General features: G+C 36.3%; 1 protein-coding gene across 1 annotated transcript in view; it reads left to right on the forward strand.

Annotated features, from left to right (window-relative positions):
* The first annotated feature begins 3771 nt into the window (after positions 1-3771).
* Positions 3772-16331, forward strand: part of LOC141507061 (5-hydroxytryptamine receptor 3B-like) — a 31382-nt gene continuing 18822 nt past the window's right edge. Inside the window, exons 1-2 of the mRNA XM_074214393.1 lie at positions 3772-4110; positions 13757-13917. Coding sequence (XP_074070494.1) covers positions 4053-4110; positions 13757-13917 — 219 coding nt within the window. The 5' untranslated portion in view covers positions 3772-4052. The remainder of the gene's footprint in view (positions 4111-13756; positions 13918-16331) is intronic.

Here is a 16331-nt window from a genome sequence, read left to right on the forward strand (position 1 = left end):
GTCTCTCTGAGGTACCACCTCACACCTCTCAGATTGGTCAACATGAACAGAAAGGAAATGTAGGAAAATGTAGGAAATCTGGGACACTAATGCATTGTTGGTGGAGCTATGAACTGATCCAACCTTTCTAGGAAGCAATTTGGAATTATGCCCAAAAGGCAATAAAAATGTGCATACCCTTTGATCCAATAATAACACTACTAGGTCTATACCCTGAAGAGATCATGAAAAAAGGGAAAAACATTACTTGTATAAAAATATTCATAGCAGTTCTGTTTGTGGTGGCAAAGAATTGGAAATCAAGGAGAAGCCCATCATTTGGGGAATGTCTAAATAAGTTGGGGTATATGTATGTTATAGAACACTATTGTTCTATTAGAAATCAGGAGGGATGGGATTTCAGAGAAGTCTGGAAAGACTTGCATGAATTGATGCTGAGTGAAGAACAGAACCAGAAGAACATTGTACACCCTAATAGCAACATAGGGTGATAATCAACCTTAATGGACATGCTCATTCCATAAGTGTAATAATCAGGGACAATTTTAGGGTATTTATGATGGAGAATACCATTTATATCCAGAGGAAGAACTGTGGAGTTTAAACAAAGACCAGTGATTATTACTTTCAAATAAAAAAAGTTTTTTATGTACTACAGAATTTTTCTGTTTCTAATATTTTATTTATTCGTCAAGGATATGCTTTTTTCTCTCAAAACATTCAGTTCTGATCAATGCACAGCACAGAAACAATGTAAAGATTATCATATTGTCTTCTGTGGTGGGGGGGAGGGAAGAGAGAGTGGAGGGAAAATTGTAAAATTCAAAACCTTACCAAAAAATGATAGGTAAAAACTACATTGCACATATAATTGGAAAACAAATATTTGTATATTTAAAGAAAAATAAAAATAAACAAATACAAAAAAAGAAAATACAACTAGTTAGTATCTGAGAGTGGATTTGAACGCAGCTCTTCCTGAGTCCTGGTACAGAACAATATTTGCTATGTCACATCATTGCCTCTGAAGATAGTTGCTAACTAGAGGTAGACTCTCCAGATGCAAGAACCTAACTGGAGGACCTAACTTGTTGCTAGGTGGAAGGCTCTAGCACAACTACATTCAGAGAAGAAAGAAACCTCTCAGGGATGCCTGTGTTGACATTTATTGCCTTCTGTAGTTTAAGAAAGGAAGAAGAAAGGGAAAGTCAGGCTTTGTACCTGATTTGAATTATGTTAATAACACTTTCTCAGAACCTTCTCAAAGGTAGCTTGACTGTGCTCCAACAACCTGAGAATAGGAGAGATGTGACTTTTCCAGAAGAAGAGTTGTTAAGACTAGAAAGGGAGCAAAAAGCTGAGAGGCAGTTTGCCCATTAAGTAATGAATGGTACAAACTGCCCTCTAAAGAGACCAAAGAAATCAAACTGCTACTCTGTCTTGTAAGTATTCCAGATGTATGAGTTTCCCTAGCCATGCATTTTTCCCTGTTAGGTTTTAGTATTTGTGTGTCTACTGTCCCCTATGGATACAATGGGCATTGGAGGAAGAATGTGACCCAAGCTTATGGGTTAAGTCATATTTTTATTATTTCTACTTTTTACTTTTGTTAAGTAAATAATATGATTATTTTTACTTTTGTCTTTTTGTTTAGTAAGCATTTCATGTTCAAGAATCAATGGTGTTATGACTCATTTCATTTATAGGGAGCACACAGTAGGGGCTCAGGAGTTACATTTGTAAGAGGTAAGCATATAACTCCCTCACATGAGGGCACTGCTAGTTTTAAGTTGTGGCCACGTGTTTACCTTTCTGGGGAATCATTCTGTCATATCTGAAAGTGATTGTAAGTAGGATGAGAAAACCCAATCCCAGAACAGGAAAAGAGAGGACTTACAAAGAGTTGAGAGCCAGTACCATGTCTGAGCTACATGAATCTTACATATACCTTCTTATTTCTATTCTGACTTTTCCATTAATGTGTAAGTTTCATAAGGGCAAGGAATGATTTTCTTTTGGCTTTTCTTTGAATCCCTAACATTTAAAACAATTCTTAGAATAAGATAGACATTTGATAAATCCTTGTTTGTTGACTGATGAATGATAAGACATTGTAGTAAAACTTCTGTGGAGACAAGTATAAGTACTATTAGATTTTAGATATATCAATATTTAGATGGAAGAAAAATAAATCAGTAAGTAAATGTCTAGATTGGTGATTAACTCACCAGACTGTATGGAGGCTAGAAAACTGGAAACCCCAGATGATGATGTAAGAACAAAGTTTGACAGAACTCTAGGTTTTAGAAAAAGTAAGAATTTTAAAACCACACTGAGGTAAAATGATGAGACAGTCCATAGCATTGTTTGAAGTAGCCAGGTAAAATTAGATTGGAATTTCATTGCTTTTTACTTAGGTCATTTTAAAACAGTCAGTTGGAGAAATCTTTCAAAGAAATAGCTCAAGGGAGTTAACTACCCAGGAAGGGTGTGATTAGCGCAAGGAAATTAAATAGCTTCAGTCCAAGGAAACTATTGAGCTAGAGTTTAGGAAAATAATCTCCTCTGATTTGTGTAAGAATGTGATACAGTCCAAGCAGCACTTGAATAATAGTTCAGTCATTCACTATCTGTGTGACCTTGAGCAAGTCATTTACCCTAGCTGAGCCTTATTTGATCCATGATCCCATGGATGTGGTAGATTTGAAATCCAAGCAGAAAGGACTTTGTTGCTTAATTGCTCTGATGAGGAACTGAGTACCCAGCTTTGAAATATAAGGAAAGATAACTGAAATACCTATTAAAAACTTGATGCCTGTATACCTATAACTTACTTATTCTACATAGAATCTTACCAAGATTCTTCCTCACTGAAATAAAATTCCCTCTCATTGCATTCAAAATGACTGAGCATGTTATGCTTAAGTGGGTGTGAGAGAGGAAGGTACATTGCAAAAAAAGTATTGAGGAAAGAACCTTAGAGATGAATTCAGGGATCTTTGTGCCAGGAAACCCTTAATAGTGGGTAGTGATGGTATAAAGTTACCCTAAGCAGTAGAGGCTTTTTCATGGGATAGTTGGGACTGACATGGGCTGGGATTCATGAATCTAGAATTAACAAAATTTCTAAATCTGGGTAGTATGATAATTAAGTAGACATTCATAGAGCTAAATTAGAGAAACAAGGAAAGAGTAAGTCTATTGTCTACCCTTAGTTTTCCTTATTTTCAGATGTCAACCAGAAGTTCTAGTTTTCTGCAACAATCCAAAGATTTTGAACTCCTGTGTCCATTCATTAAAATGAGAAAAATGAAAAATCATTTCAATCTCTTCTTGGTCCTCATTCAGTTAGCTTATTATCATCTCATATCTTCTGAATTGTGGCAAGTGAAAATTTAAGAAGTATTCCCATTTGCAAAAGTCAATGCCTTTTAATGAAAAGGATGGAGGAAAGACAAAAAGCAGATAGTGGGGTTTTTTCCCAGTGCATTGTTAGCATTTGTTCTTCATTAAACAATAACAGATATCCATTAGTCTGAGTAATTCAAGAGCCCAGTAACTATTGTCAAATGCTGAAGATGTTACTGCCTAAGTCTGATTTGGAATAGCTATTTGGATCTTAATTATTAATGGGATCAGCCTTTTGTATGTCAGCAACAGCATAGCCTAAGGTAAAAGCACTACAGGAAATCCTATTAGAATAGAATTTCCTTTCCTTAGGGGCTCCCCTTAGATTCCATTATTCACTTAGCTATCCTATGTCAGAGAAATTAAAATCTTGCCTGTGATCAGATCCCCAAGGAGAAACCATGGAGGGAAGAGAAGGCGGTGGCACTGGCATTAGTTCCAAAATATTCAAGTGAGAGTTATGTTGGCCTTTGGTCACATTTAGTGATTATAACAGCCTAGACAAAAAGCAGGCACCATAGGAAAAAGGAACAGAGCAGAACAGAGCACAGAGAAGCCTCCTTAGGAAGGAAAGGCTCTGTGTCACATCCTTCAGCTAGCTGATAAACAATGCTTCCATTGGCTTCTTGAGGACCATCCGTTGAATGCTTAGGCAGGGGGTGATGGCAGTGCTGTTGTCACTTGTCTTGGTGGCAGTTTCAGGTAAGTGACTTTAATGGTTAATGTGTGTCAAGTCTTTAGAAATCATGAGTTGTCATTTTATACACTATTCTGTACACGCTCTCCTGATTGCTCGTTTCATTAGCCATCTGTAAAATGCCAGCACTGAGAAGATATATAGAGACCAATCATTCATTTAGGATGTGCAGTTTTAATTAGATACCCATAGATATATGCTTTTATACCCATTATAGATGAGAAAAAGAATCTAAAGTGTATTGTTTTAATGATTTAATTAGTGACTGCTTTTCTAAAAAATCAAGTCCTATTTGCAGTTATTCTCATAGATAGCTTTTGGGTATATTCTATTTTTAAATTCTTTTCTGCATTCGAGTAAAAACAAAAACCAACAAATATCCTTACCCTTCTTAATTGTTGTGCCTTTAGAAGCCCTATAAATGTTTTCCAGAAGTATACCATGTCCTCAGTTGAATATTCTTTTGTTACTACAGCTTTTGTTATCTGAAGCTTTATAGAGCACAGTTCTGGGCATTATTCTAATGCAGGTGGGTCACTGAATCTAGATAATCTGACATCAAGATTTCTCTAGCTTAAAAAAATAAGTTACCCATCATGATAGTACTTTTTTCTCATGCTGTTGTTTCTATTTTAACATTAGCAATACTTTTGAGCTAATGCATTTTAATGAATTAAGGAAAATTCTCTTGACTCCTCATGTTGTCACCTAGAGGCACCAATGTTCATTTTATTGTTTTCCCAGTTGAGGTATGGGAATCCTAGAAGTCTTGATAAGGAACTGATGAACATTTTATAAATTCAAAAATTCTGTGGAAATAGTGTGGGTTGCCAGATACTTAAGTGATGACTCATAAGGTAGATGGAAGAAAATAATAGAGACCTACTGCTCCCAAAGGTAATGTAAGAAATTCAGGAAGGTTGAATTTAAAATAGTAGAAATTTTAAAGCATAAAAAACAAAGGAAGCATAGGCAGATTTGAAGTGTAAATGCCAAAAAGAAGATGCACAGCAGATTACAACTATGAACCTATAACCACAAACTTGTAGAAGCTGACAGAATGAAGTTTTGTATTCTGAAAAAATATATATTAAAGTTAGAAAAACTTTTAAAAAAGGAATCTTTTCCTACTTCTCTGATTTTGGAGGATTTGCTTCATGGGTAATTTAAACACAGAATAGAAAGTATTTCACAATGATTCCAGAAAAAAATTGGGCTCAGATATTTCTTTTGTTACAGTAATAGAACTCCTTTGGAATTTTGTTGGGTTATCAAAGATGGTCTGTAAATGCAAAAGGTTTGAACAAATTACCAGTGAGTACTTACTATGCTGTGAAAATATAAGGTTAATTCTTAAACTCCAATAATGCTTTCTGCTTTTTAATGCTATCATGAATATTTTAAGCATCACTCATATATATTTCCAATAAACTCTTCTTTATCCTGCTCAAGCTTCAGTTTCATCCTTGGGATCTATTTCCTACCAATTCTCAGACCCAGTTTCATTCTAGTACTAAAGAAACCACACTCAAATGGTGGGTGCAAGAGACACTACACCTAGGGGTAAGGGCAAAACATTGCAAGGGAATTAACTGTGCCTTATCATGAAGCTGTGCCCATTCATCAAAACAAAGATAATGAAGACATAATTTCATTTTCTTTCTCTTTCATTTTTGGTACCCTCCTGTACTTAAAAGTACTTCAAAATTCTTTCCTTCACAGATTTTACTTCCAGGAGAGTCTTCCCTGTAGACAAATGAAATATACAAGTTAAAAAATTAATATTCAAGAAGACAATTGGGCCAAGAATTATTCTTAGATTTGTTCTTGATGGCATCTATCAATGTTGAAATATCTCTGATCTCTGAGTCATTTAGTACTTGTGGGAATGTCACATTGGCTTTCATGGGGGCATAATTTACTGTTAATTAATGGTCACTTAAATTCTTAATCTCTTTCTTGTAATTGATCTTTCTCCTCAGGCAAATTCGCATTCATAGTAGAACTGTAATTATTATTTCTTCTTTGAAAAAATAGTCTTCTCCCCTAGAACACAAAAACAATTCAATTGTTCATTACCTTTCTTCCATAATTTTTTTCTTCTTTGTTGCTAGTTCCAGTTTCTTTTTACTATTGCCTTCTTTTCTTCTTTCTAAAAGCACTTTTGTGTTTCTACCTTTATCTCTGGAAATTCATACAGATATTTTTGCCAGGTTTTAGGAAAAATGTATCCTACTCAATTCAGACCCAGAATATTTGGAATATGCCCAAGAAAAATAATGGTATTGGGGGAAATGGGCTGACTCATTCATTCCCCAGGACTATCTCCCCTTTCAGTCTTTAACTATGTCCCTTATACTAACATACTCCCTTTAGTATTTCCCCTATCTGAAACTTGAATTTGGACCTCACTAGTGAAGCAAAAGGTGGGCTATCCATTGCCAAACTAGAAGAGAGAACATCAGACCAACCTCGTAGGAAATCCTGATTCCTTACCACTGCCATATTGTCATTTAAAAAATCCTATCAAGTAGTCTTATCCACGAATATATTTCCTGGCCAGATATACTGTTCATTTTGAAAATCACTGTTCAAAATGACCCTGAAAATGATACTCAAATTTAGTCTCACCCTCTTCCCCCCACTCCCAATCATTCTCATCTTTTCCCACCCCTGTCTGTACAGTGGAATATATGCTGCTGCTTTTTATCATCTTCTTGGGAGCATAGTTAGAAAATAAAGCACTCATTAGATTCCTAACTCTGATGATAATGAAGGTGAATATTCTACTGACCACAATAAGTCTGGAAGTATACCTCCTGCACAATTTTGTTAGCATTTTGGTCACAGTGACATTGATAAATCATAGAAATTGCTGCCTGTGGCGGCAAGTGACATGACATCATTCATAAAGAAATGGGTATAAACAGGATTGTCGCACAGGGAGAAGATATCTCATTTACAGTTTCCTGCTGGATCCCTCATACCTTCAGCAGCTCATCAAAATAACCATCAAAACCACTGAGAGCCCAGGCGAATGCATGCCCAGGACACTCCAGATTAGATTTCACTCACGCACTTTGGCAGGAGGTGTGCAATTTGCTTCAGTCCAATGACTTAGCGAAGCTGCAAGTTCCCCAAGGGTTAGCAAAGCTTGTGAACAAAATATCTTTCTGCAATTCAGAGAAAGCATTCACAAATTTGTCACTTACAATTGTTGATGCTCATTTCTCTTGTTTCCCATCCCCCACCCCCCAAATTATTGCCCTTCCAGTTCTTCCCTGAATCAAGATTCCTGGCACATAGGAAACCATTTTTTCCTCTGCAAGCAGAGAGAATTTTCTCAAAACAAAGATTGTATTTTCTGATAAGTGCATTTTTTAATGAGTCAGAAGAGATAAGATTTTTTGAGTAGAAGACTATGAAACAAAAATCATATTTATTCAACCTTATTCAGGTGTTTATTGATTTTCTCAATCAACAGTTATTTATTAATTGCCTGTTAAACATATACATTAATTGCCTGTTACACATATACATATGCACACAAACCTCCATCCATCCACATGTACATGCAAATACATGTGTGTATATGTGTATGGTAGCAGACATTGTGCTGGGATCTGAGATACAAAGATAACAGTCCTTGCCCTCAATTAGCTTTTGTTCTATGGGGCACTCTTAATTTTCCCCAATCCTATCCTTCTGTCCCCATATATTCAACTAATGACCACATTGTGTTCATTTCTATCTCCATACCATCATGAAAATCTACCACCTTTTCTCCACTTATACTATTACCATTATACTTCAGCTCCTTATCATCTCTGAACTATTCCAATATTCTCCTAATTGATTTCCCTGCCTCAAGTCTCTTACCATTCCTTAGAATGATATTCCAAAAATGCAAATTTAAGCAAATCAGTCCTGTACTCAATAAACTCCATTGGTTCCTTATTGCATCTAAGCATCACATAGAAACCCCTCTGTTTGGCTTTAAACTCTTTCACAACCCATTCTAGTCTTATACATTTCCCTCTTCCCCATATTTTAATATTCAAAAAATATTATCGAGGAAAAAATTGTTCTTTCCCTCATTTCCATGTTTTTGCACAGATGGGCAAAATGCCTCAAATCACTCACTCTTTACCTCTACCTCTTAAAAATCTCTTATTTACTGCAAAACTTATCTAGAGACACCGTTGGCATGAAGCCTTTTCCCAGTTCCCCCAGTTGCTAGTGCCCTCTCTTTCTCTCCAAATTATCTTGTATGTATTTCACATCCATGTACATATATGGTTCCTGTCCATTATCAAAGAAGACAAAACAGCTTCATTATGTTGGGGACAAGTTACAGTGTGTCAGTTGTGGCTGATCAGGTCAATATGAGCTCAGAATGCTCTACCACAGGTCGGGCACAAATAGTCCATGTGAATACATTGGAGTGATTACTCTAAGCTTGTGCATCTCCTGTTTCCTTTGAGCTGCTTCCACTCTTCCTTGCTTACAGAGCACAGCACCTACATTGGGTGGTCCTGGACCAGTGTCTCTCATCTCATGCAATCAATTCCAAAGAACTTAAGAGGGACCTGGATAATATCTTTGAATCACTTTTTCTGACCTTTGCACTTGCTCTGTGTGAGTTCTCCCCCAAATAGTCTTTTTGGCAAGCATATATATGGCCAACCCATCATAGTTGTACTCTCTGTAGCAACATTTAGCAGTTTAGTTCAAGAAAGGACCTCGATGTCTGCTATCTTCTCCTACCAGGTGATCTTCAGAATCTTCCTAAGACAATTTAAATGGAAGTGATTCAGTTTACCTTCACACACACATGCACGCACATATATGCACATGTGTATACATGTATGTATACACATTATGTGTATGTTATCTCTTCTGATTAGATGTAAACTCCTTGAAACCAGGGACTATTTCATTTTTGTCATGGATCTTCAGGGCCTAGCATTGTACCTTGCTAGCACTGAGGGATCAAGAAAGTCTTCTTGTAGAAAGTGGTACTTGAGTTGAGAATTGAAAGAAATAATGAATTCTAAGAGGTTTAGTCTAGTGCTCCCTATTTTTCCAGTCTTGCCTCATGCCATGTGTTACCTGGTCATGCATTCTGTACTCCACTCAAATCAGTCTTTTTTGGTCCCTGAAACATTCTTGAACTTTTATGCTTTCACTCTTGCTGTTCTTTACATTTGGAATGTGCTTACTTTTTTTGGTAGGGCAATGGGGTTAAGTGACTTGCCCAAGGTCACACAGCTAGGTAATTATTAAGTGTCTAAGGCTGGATTTGAACTCAGGTACTCCTGACTCCAGGGCCGGTGCTCTATCCAGTGCACCACCTAGCTGCCCCTACTTTTCTTCTTTATCTGTTGAATTCCTTTTGTTGGGTCATTTTTCATCTCTAACTTCTTGTGATACCATTTGGGGTTTTCTTGGCAAAGATCACCAGCTCATTTTACAGATGAGAAAACTAAGGCAAACAGGGTTTGCCTTCAAGTATTGTTTGGTCAGATTTGAGGAGTTTTCCTGACTCCAGAGCTCATATGCTCTATCTGCTACCTAGTTGTCCTAGTCATCCTTAAAAGATCAACCCAAATATCATCTATTCATGAAGCTTTTCATGTCAGTAAGGATACCTTCCAGTTGGTAAGAACCATTTCCTCTCTTAGATCTCTCAAATCTCACATAGCACTTTACTTAAAATCTCTCTAAAGAACTTAGGTATTCTCTAGTAAAATTGTATATGCATATATTTTATCTTTCTTATTAGATTTCAAATTCCATAAACAAAGATACTATATTTTAAATATGCTTTTTATTTCCACCAGAATCTAGAAGTATTTTGTATATAGTAGGCACTTAAAAATATTTGTTGAATCATTTTACCTAATTTTTAGGTTCCCACCATTGCTGATTGCTAGGATTTTCTGGTAATTATCACAGAAACATCTGAGAGTAAGAAAGAATTCAAAAGGACAAAGTTATTGCTAACATTATGAAAGCATCATCATTGTTCAGCCAGTTAGTATAGTCAAGGCTTTAGACCCAATCAATTTTAAGCATGACCTTGCTCACAACTTTGCACAGGAATACACAACTCAGTACAATACAAATACAATTGTGAAGGGAAAACCACCCACCTAGGAAATTTAAGTAGATTTCCCAGAGCCACACTGCTTAGTCACAGTGGAGTCTCACCGGGCTTTTCCTCCTGTCAACACATTCAATTTAAGGCCACTGTATAAGGAATTTAGGAAATACCAACCAAGATCTGGATTATTTCTACTTTTATTAGCTCAGGCAAATTCAGAGGAGAGGAGAGGCTATAAGCAATGGCTGTCTCCCTGATTCTAACAATTCTATCACAGAATCACAGGATTTAAAGCTTGTAGATGATTTAGAAATAACACTAACACACACACACACACACACACACACACACACACACACACACACACACACACTCACTGAAATCCTTGCCTGACATCACATAACCAGGAAGTAGCAGGTCAAAGATTCAAACCCAGGTCTTTAAATTCAGCCCTCATAAGGTCACTTTACCTCCCTAGCTAGCAACCCAATTTTACTCTATCTATGCAGGGAGAATTGGTCCACAGCAACAGAAATCAAAACATTATCCCCCCCATTCATTGGCCCCAATCAATGGTTGTTAGTAGTACCATCCTAGTGTGAGTTGGCACAGACTATTATAAGTCTGCATCATATATCTCAATACTTCCACATCTAGCACTCTCTTCTATGGATCAGCTGCCCTTCTCTTGAAGTTTTGGGAGATAAATCTCAAACTTTTCTTCTTATTTTCTTTTCTTCTTATTCAGTCCTAGTTTCCCCTGTCTTCTATGTTTTTTATCCTAAACTCACCAAACTAGTCACATATAGGACTGGAACTTTTCTATTACTTCAGTAGTTCCACTCAATCTCATATTAAACCTGTTTCTTTTGTCTTTATAGATGTTCCTTTAACGCTATGTTCCAAATCCCCAAGCAATAGGATGCCCTGCTAAACAGTATTTTAAGAAATTAGGTCTTTTTGAAATATTTGCATCAGTACTGCCTCTTCCTAGACTAAAATGGTTCTCAATAGGAATTCATTTTGACTATCAAAATCCATCTTTCCTATCAGAGTCCCCAAATTCTGCTTCTGATAGAAATGCCTTCAAAGTTCTAGAAACTCCACCTTTACAGATTTACCAGCAGGGAGCTGCCCTGTTCCATCAGAAGACTGGTCCATTCTAGGGCAGGATGGCCCATTCTTTCCCAAACTAACAATCACCCTTCTTGGATTTGTCGAAGATGAGGTTTTAATCAGCCCAAATGACCTCCAAAAATCATTGTCTGCTCATAATTCTCTTGACACACTGGAACAGAAATTACAAGCTAGGGCAACAGGAATGCTATCATAGCTGAAAGAATTGATGGAACTATCATCCAGGATATAGATATAGAATCCTTTTGCTGTATCACAAACTGAGAGCCACCCCTTTAATTTTAAGCACTATCAAATCCTATAGAACTGGTAGAATTGAAAGTGTTAATTTTACTTCTCAAGCTCCCATAACCCTTAGCTGTCCTTTGTTCTGCTAACTTCTGACATAGACACATTCAAAAGAATGGGAAAGTGATTTCAAGGATGTTCTGGTTCAGTTTAGTCATTTTTCAATCATGACCAACTCTGTGACCTCATTTGGGATTTTCTTGACAAAGATACTGAATTCCTTTAGCCAGCTCATTACAGATGAGGATCTGAGGGTAATATGGTTATGTGATGCCCAGGCTCACCCAGCCAGTAAGTGTCTGAAGCCCTTCAAGGATGTAGTTGCTATAAATCTAGTAGAATTGGAATTTTCAATTGATCTGTGGGATGTGTTCCATCTGTATGATGTAGACTATGCTCTTGCTTACCTTTATACTGTTATGTTGTTGCTTTGTTGTTTTCTGTTTGCTTTTGTTCTTGGCGCCTTTGACTGTCATATTCATGATGCACTTTCTTTTTTTTTTTAGGTGTTTTTTTGGCAAGGCAAATGAGGTTAAGTGGCTTGCCCAAGGCCACACAGCTAGGTAATTATTAAGTGTCTGAGACTGGATTTGAACCCAGGTACTCCTGACTCCAGGGCCGGTGCTTTATCCACTACTCCACCTAGCCGCCCCTGCACTTTCTCAGAAGTTTAAAATTACCATGACTTTTTGTAGCATTTGCCAAACCTAACTAAAGTAAGACTACAAATTAACTATCATATTAGTGTACTATATATTTTTTACTCTGTGTGCATCCTTTGAATAATTATTTTATTTTTAATGTGGTCCTAAGATAGTTTAAAGTTGGACAGCTCTGGTCTAGTGAAAAAGACTTTTCCAGCTGACACTTAAAAAGCACAGAGATTTATAGGGAAAATCACTGAGGTAACTTGATTCTTAGGGCAACTAAGTGACACAGAAGATAGAGAGTTGCCAGGCTTGAAGTCAGAAAGACTCAGCTTGAGGTCAGGAAGACCTCATATATTTACTAGCTATATGACCCTGGGCAAGTCACTTAACCTTGTTTGCCTTAGTTCCTCCTCTGTAAAATGAGCTGGAAAAGGAAATGGCAAGCCTTTAAATGAAAATCCCAAATGAGATCATGAAGACTCAGACATGAATGTAAAAACTGGACAATAATCAAAAAAACCCTGATTTCCAGGAAGTACATCCCTATGTCACAGTGAAAGCTTACTGACTACCTTATTTACCCCCTTTCTGTATAGTACAGAATAGGAAATAGTAGCTTGAAGAGTTGGAGTAATTTTGCTTTTATAAGGTACCTACCAATGGCCTCAGAGGAAGGCTAATGCCCTCCTTGTGAATACTGACAGCAAATATATCTTCTTGCTCTCCATTTTCAATTGACTTGCCTCCCTAATTATGGTAACCCTCTTCATGGTAGGTTTTTTTTTTAATTTGTTGAAGGAGGTTCATAGAATATGAAATAAAAAATCCAATTAAGCTAAATTAGTATTCAGAAGAAAGAATTAAGTAAAAGTTTAATTTTACTAAAAGAAGCTTTTGGAGTTCCAAGATGATTCCCTTTTTATTTGAGTCACTAAGAATAGTGCTAATGATCAATAAATAGCCAGTCTTCACCTATGTCCTTGAAAAGGTGAGAAGGAATTTTATTTCCAATAACTACTAATTCTGAGTCTTCTATAAAAAAACTAGAAACATTTGCCATGAGTCCCCTGAAATGATAAATTGGTTCAGTTGTTTTTGCTATAAAATTTTGCTCCTGGGGCATTTAAATCACCAACTTACTTTGCGTAAGAAGACTTAAAACTCCAAATGACTGAGAAATGCCAGTGAATTTATAGTTTTACAATAAATAACTATAGATAAACATTAGGCCAAAAATGGTTGTTAGAGGAAAAATGTCAACTCTACTAAGTGTTATCAAATTTTGAACCCATTAAAAAAACTCAGAAAATTTCTGACTAGTGACCTGCATTCTTCATTTGTCTCCTCCATCTGTATCTAGGTTCTCCTATTCTCATCTCTTACTTATCATTGTATCGTGTGTTTTCATAGAATGTATCCCATTATCTTTCATTCTTATGTCTTACTGATGGTCATCGATTTTCTTTTCAGGGATCCTATGCACAGGTACTCCTCATCCTAGAAATTCTACCCTTTACCATTTGACTCAAAAGCTACTGCAGAATTATCACAAGGGAGTGAGACCTGTTCAAAACTGGACTCAGGTCACAACTGTTTACCTGGATTTATTGGTTCACGCTGTATTGGATGTGGTAAGGACTATCTTGTTTGCCTTTATTTATATGCTAGCTCCTGATAAATACTGCCTGAATGTAGTAGGTGCCAAATAAAGAAGGTTCCAGTTGAAATGGATGAAAGTTTTATGATTGCTGTATGTAAGTGGGAATTCTGGATTAAAATTCCCAAAGTCCCTATTGATGTTGAAGGAAGAATTAACCAGTAAAATTCAAGATACTTTACAAAGAAGATTTTCAGACTTGGATTTTATGATCTTTGAGCAGGATTTGAAAATTATACATGCCCCCACTTCCCTCATCAAAATATGAACACAGCATTACCTCTAAAAAATAGTGGTGTTATAACAATAGTTGTTCCACCAAAAGCTTTGAGCCTTCCCTATGATTCATGACATGAATGATCACAAAATAAAATACCTAGCTATCATGGAAGCAATACTTTCTAAGATTAAAAACATGCATATTTTCAAAAGGTAAAAATATTTCTTACCACTACCCTTACTCTGTGTATGAGTTTGCCTATCTTGCCTATTCCAAGCCCCAGCTTTAACAAATATGACAGACACAAAATTCATATGAACTATGAAGGTAATAGGCAGTCTTTCTTTCCAATGCTTAAGCATTTTAGGAATAAGGAAAAAAATATTCCATGTCTAGAAAATGAATATAGTGTTTCAATGTTTAGAGATGCTCCTTCCTAAAATGCTGCCCAAAGTTGGGTGGAGCTGATTTTGAGATGACTGAATTTTGTTTTTTGTGTTTGCTTTTAGTCACAGAAGACTTCCTAATTACAAGATAATAAAGGGAAACAGTCCTCATAATTCAGGTCTCATATTAATTTAAGAGCAGATTTTTGCCAAATATACCATTTTAAAATGAGAGAGAATACATATATTTTAATGGTTATATGTTAGCTTTTAAGCTCTGTACTTTGAGCCAAGTACTCTTGCCTTGATTTATTGGATCTGGTATTGAAACTGATGAGAAAACCAATGCAGAACTTACATTTTAAAAGATAATAGTTATGATAAAATTTTCTGTTGTACTTGTTATTTAGTCCAAGTAATTTTTAGGCAGATTTCCACATTCATGTTTAAATAAATTAAATCATGTTTTGTGACATTAAAAATTAAACAATATTAATAATAATAATAAATAATAAACAAAAATAAATATTTATTGAGTTTTAGCATATCAGATACTGCTAAACATTGGGGATTCAAAAAGAGACAAAAGGTAGTCTCTGCTGTCAAAGAGCTTGCAATCTATTGGGAGAGAAAGCATGCAGAAATAAACAAAAATGTACAAAGCAATCTTATATACAGGATAAATCGGAAATCATTAACAAATGAAATATGAGAATTACAAGGGATTGGGGAAGGGGTCTTGCAAAAAGAAGGGATTTTAATTGGGATTTAAAGGAAGCCAGGAAGATCAGGCAAGCAGAAGAGTAAAAGCATTCCAGGGCATGATGGACAGTCAGAGAAAAGGCATTGGAGCCAGGAGATGGTGTGGCCATTATCATTGGACTGGAGAATAAAGTACAAGAAGTAAAGTACAAGAAGACTGAAGAGCTAGGGGCTAGGTTATGATGGGAACTGAATGCCAGAGTTATTTTATATTTAATCCTATCCTCTCTCTACCTTTTTGCTGACCTTTAATCTCACATCTCCAACTCCCTCTTTGACATTTGGTAAAGGATATCAAGTAGATATCTTAAATTCAACATGTCTAAAACAGAACTCATTATCTTTCCCTTAAATCCTCATCCCTACCACTTTTTATTGCCATCCAGTCAGTCTCTCAGGCTTGCAATAATGGAGTTATTCAGAATTCCTCCCATTCTTTTAGCCTCTCTTATCAAATCTGTTATCAAGACCTGTTCATTTCATTTCTGAAATATTTCTTGAACATGCCCCTTTCTTTCCCCATCCAACTGTCCCCACTTATCACCTCTTGTCTTGATTACTGCTTGAACTTAATGGTGGGTCTGCCTGCCTTAAGTCTCTTCTTATTCCAATTCATCTTTTATTCAGTCATTAAAGTGATTTTTCCTAAAGTACAAGTCTGACCATGTCACTCCCCTGCTCAATAAACTCCAATGGTTCCCTTGCTTCCAGCATCAATTTCAAAATGTTTCATTTTGACATTCAAAACCCTCTCCGTAATCTAGCCCCATCTACTTCTCCAGTCTTCTTATACCTTACTCCCCAACAGGTATTCTTCAATAAAGTGACACTGGCCTCCTAGCTTTTCCATAAACACGACACTCTATCTCTCAGTTGGCAGGGCTATCCCTTCCTCCTCTACTTCTAGTGCTGACCTCCCTGTATTCTGTTAAGTCTCATCTAAAATTCCCATCTTTCTCCACTTCCCTTTTAAATTATAACATCTTCCCTTGGGAAATTATTTCCTATTTTTCCCTCTAA

Source organism: Macrotis lagotis, chromosome 1 (genome assembly GCF_037893015.1).
Source record: "Macrotis lagotis isolate mMagLag1 chromosome 1, bilby.v1.9.chrom.fasta, whole genome shotgun sequence".
Lineage (NCBI taxonomy): Eukaryota > Metazoa > Chordata > Mammalia > Peramelemorphia > Peramelidae > Macrotis > Macrotis lagotis.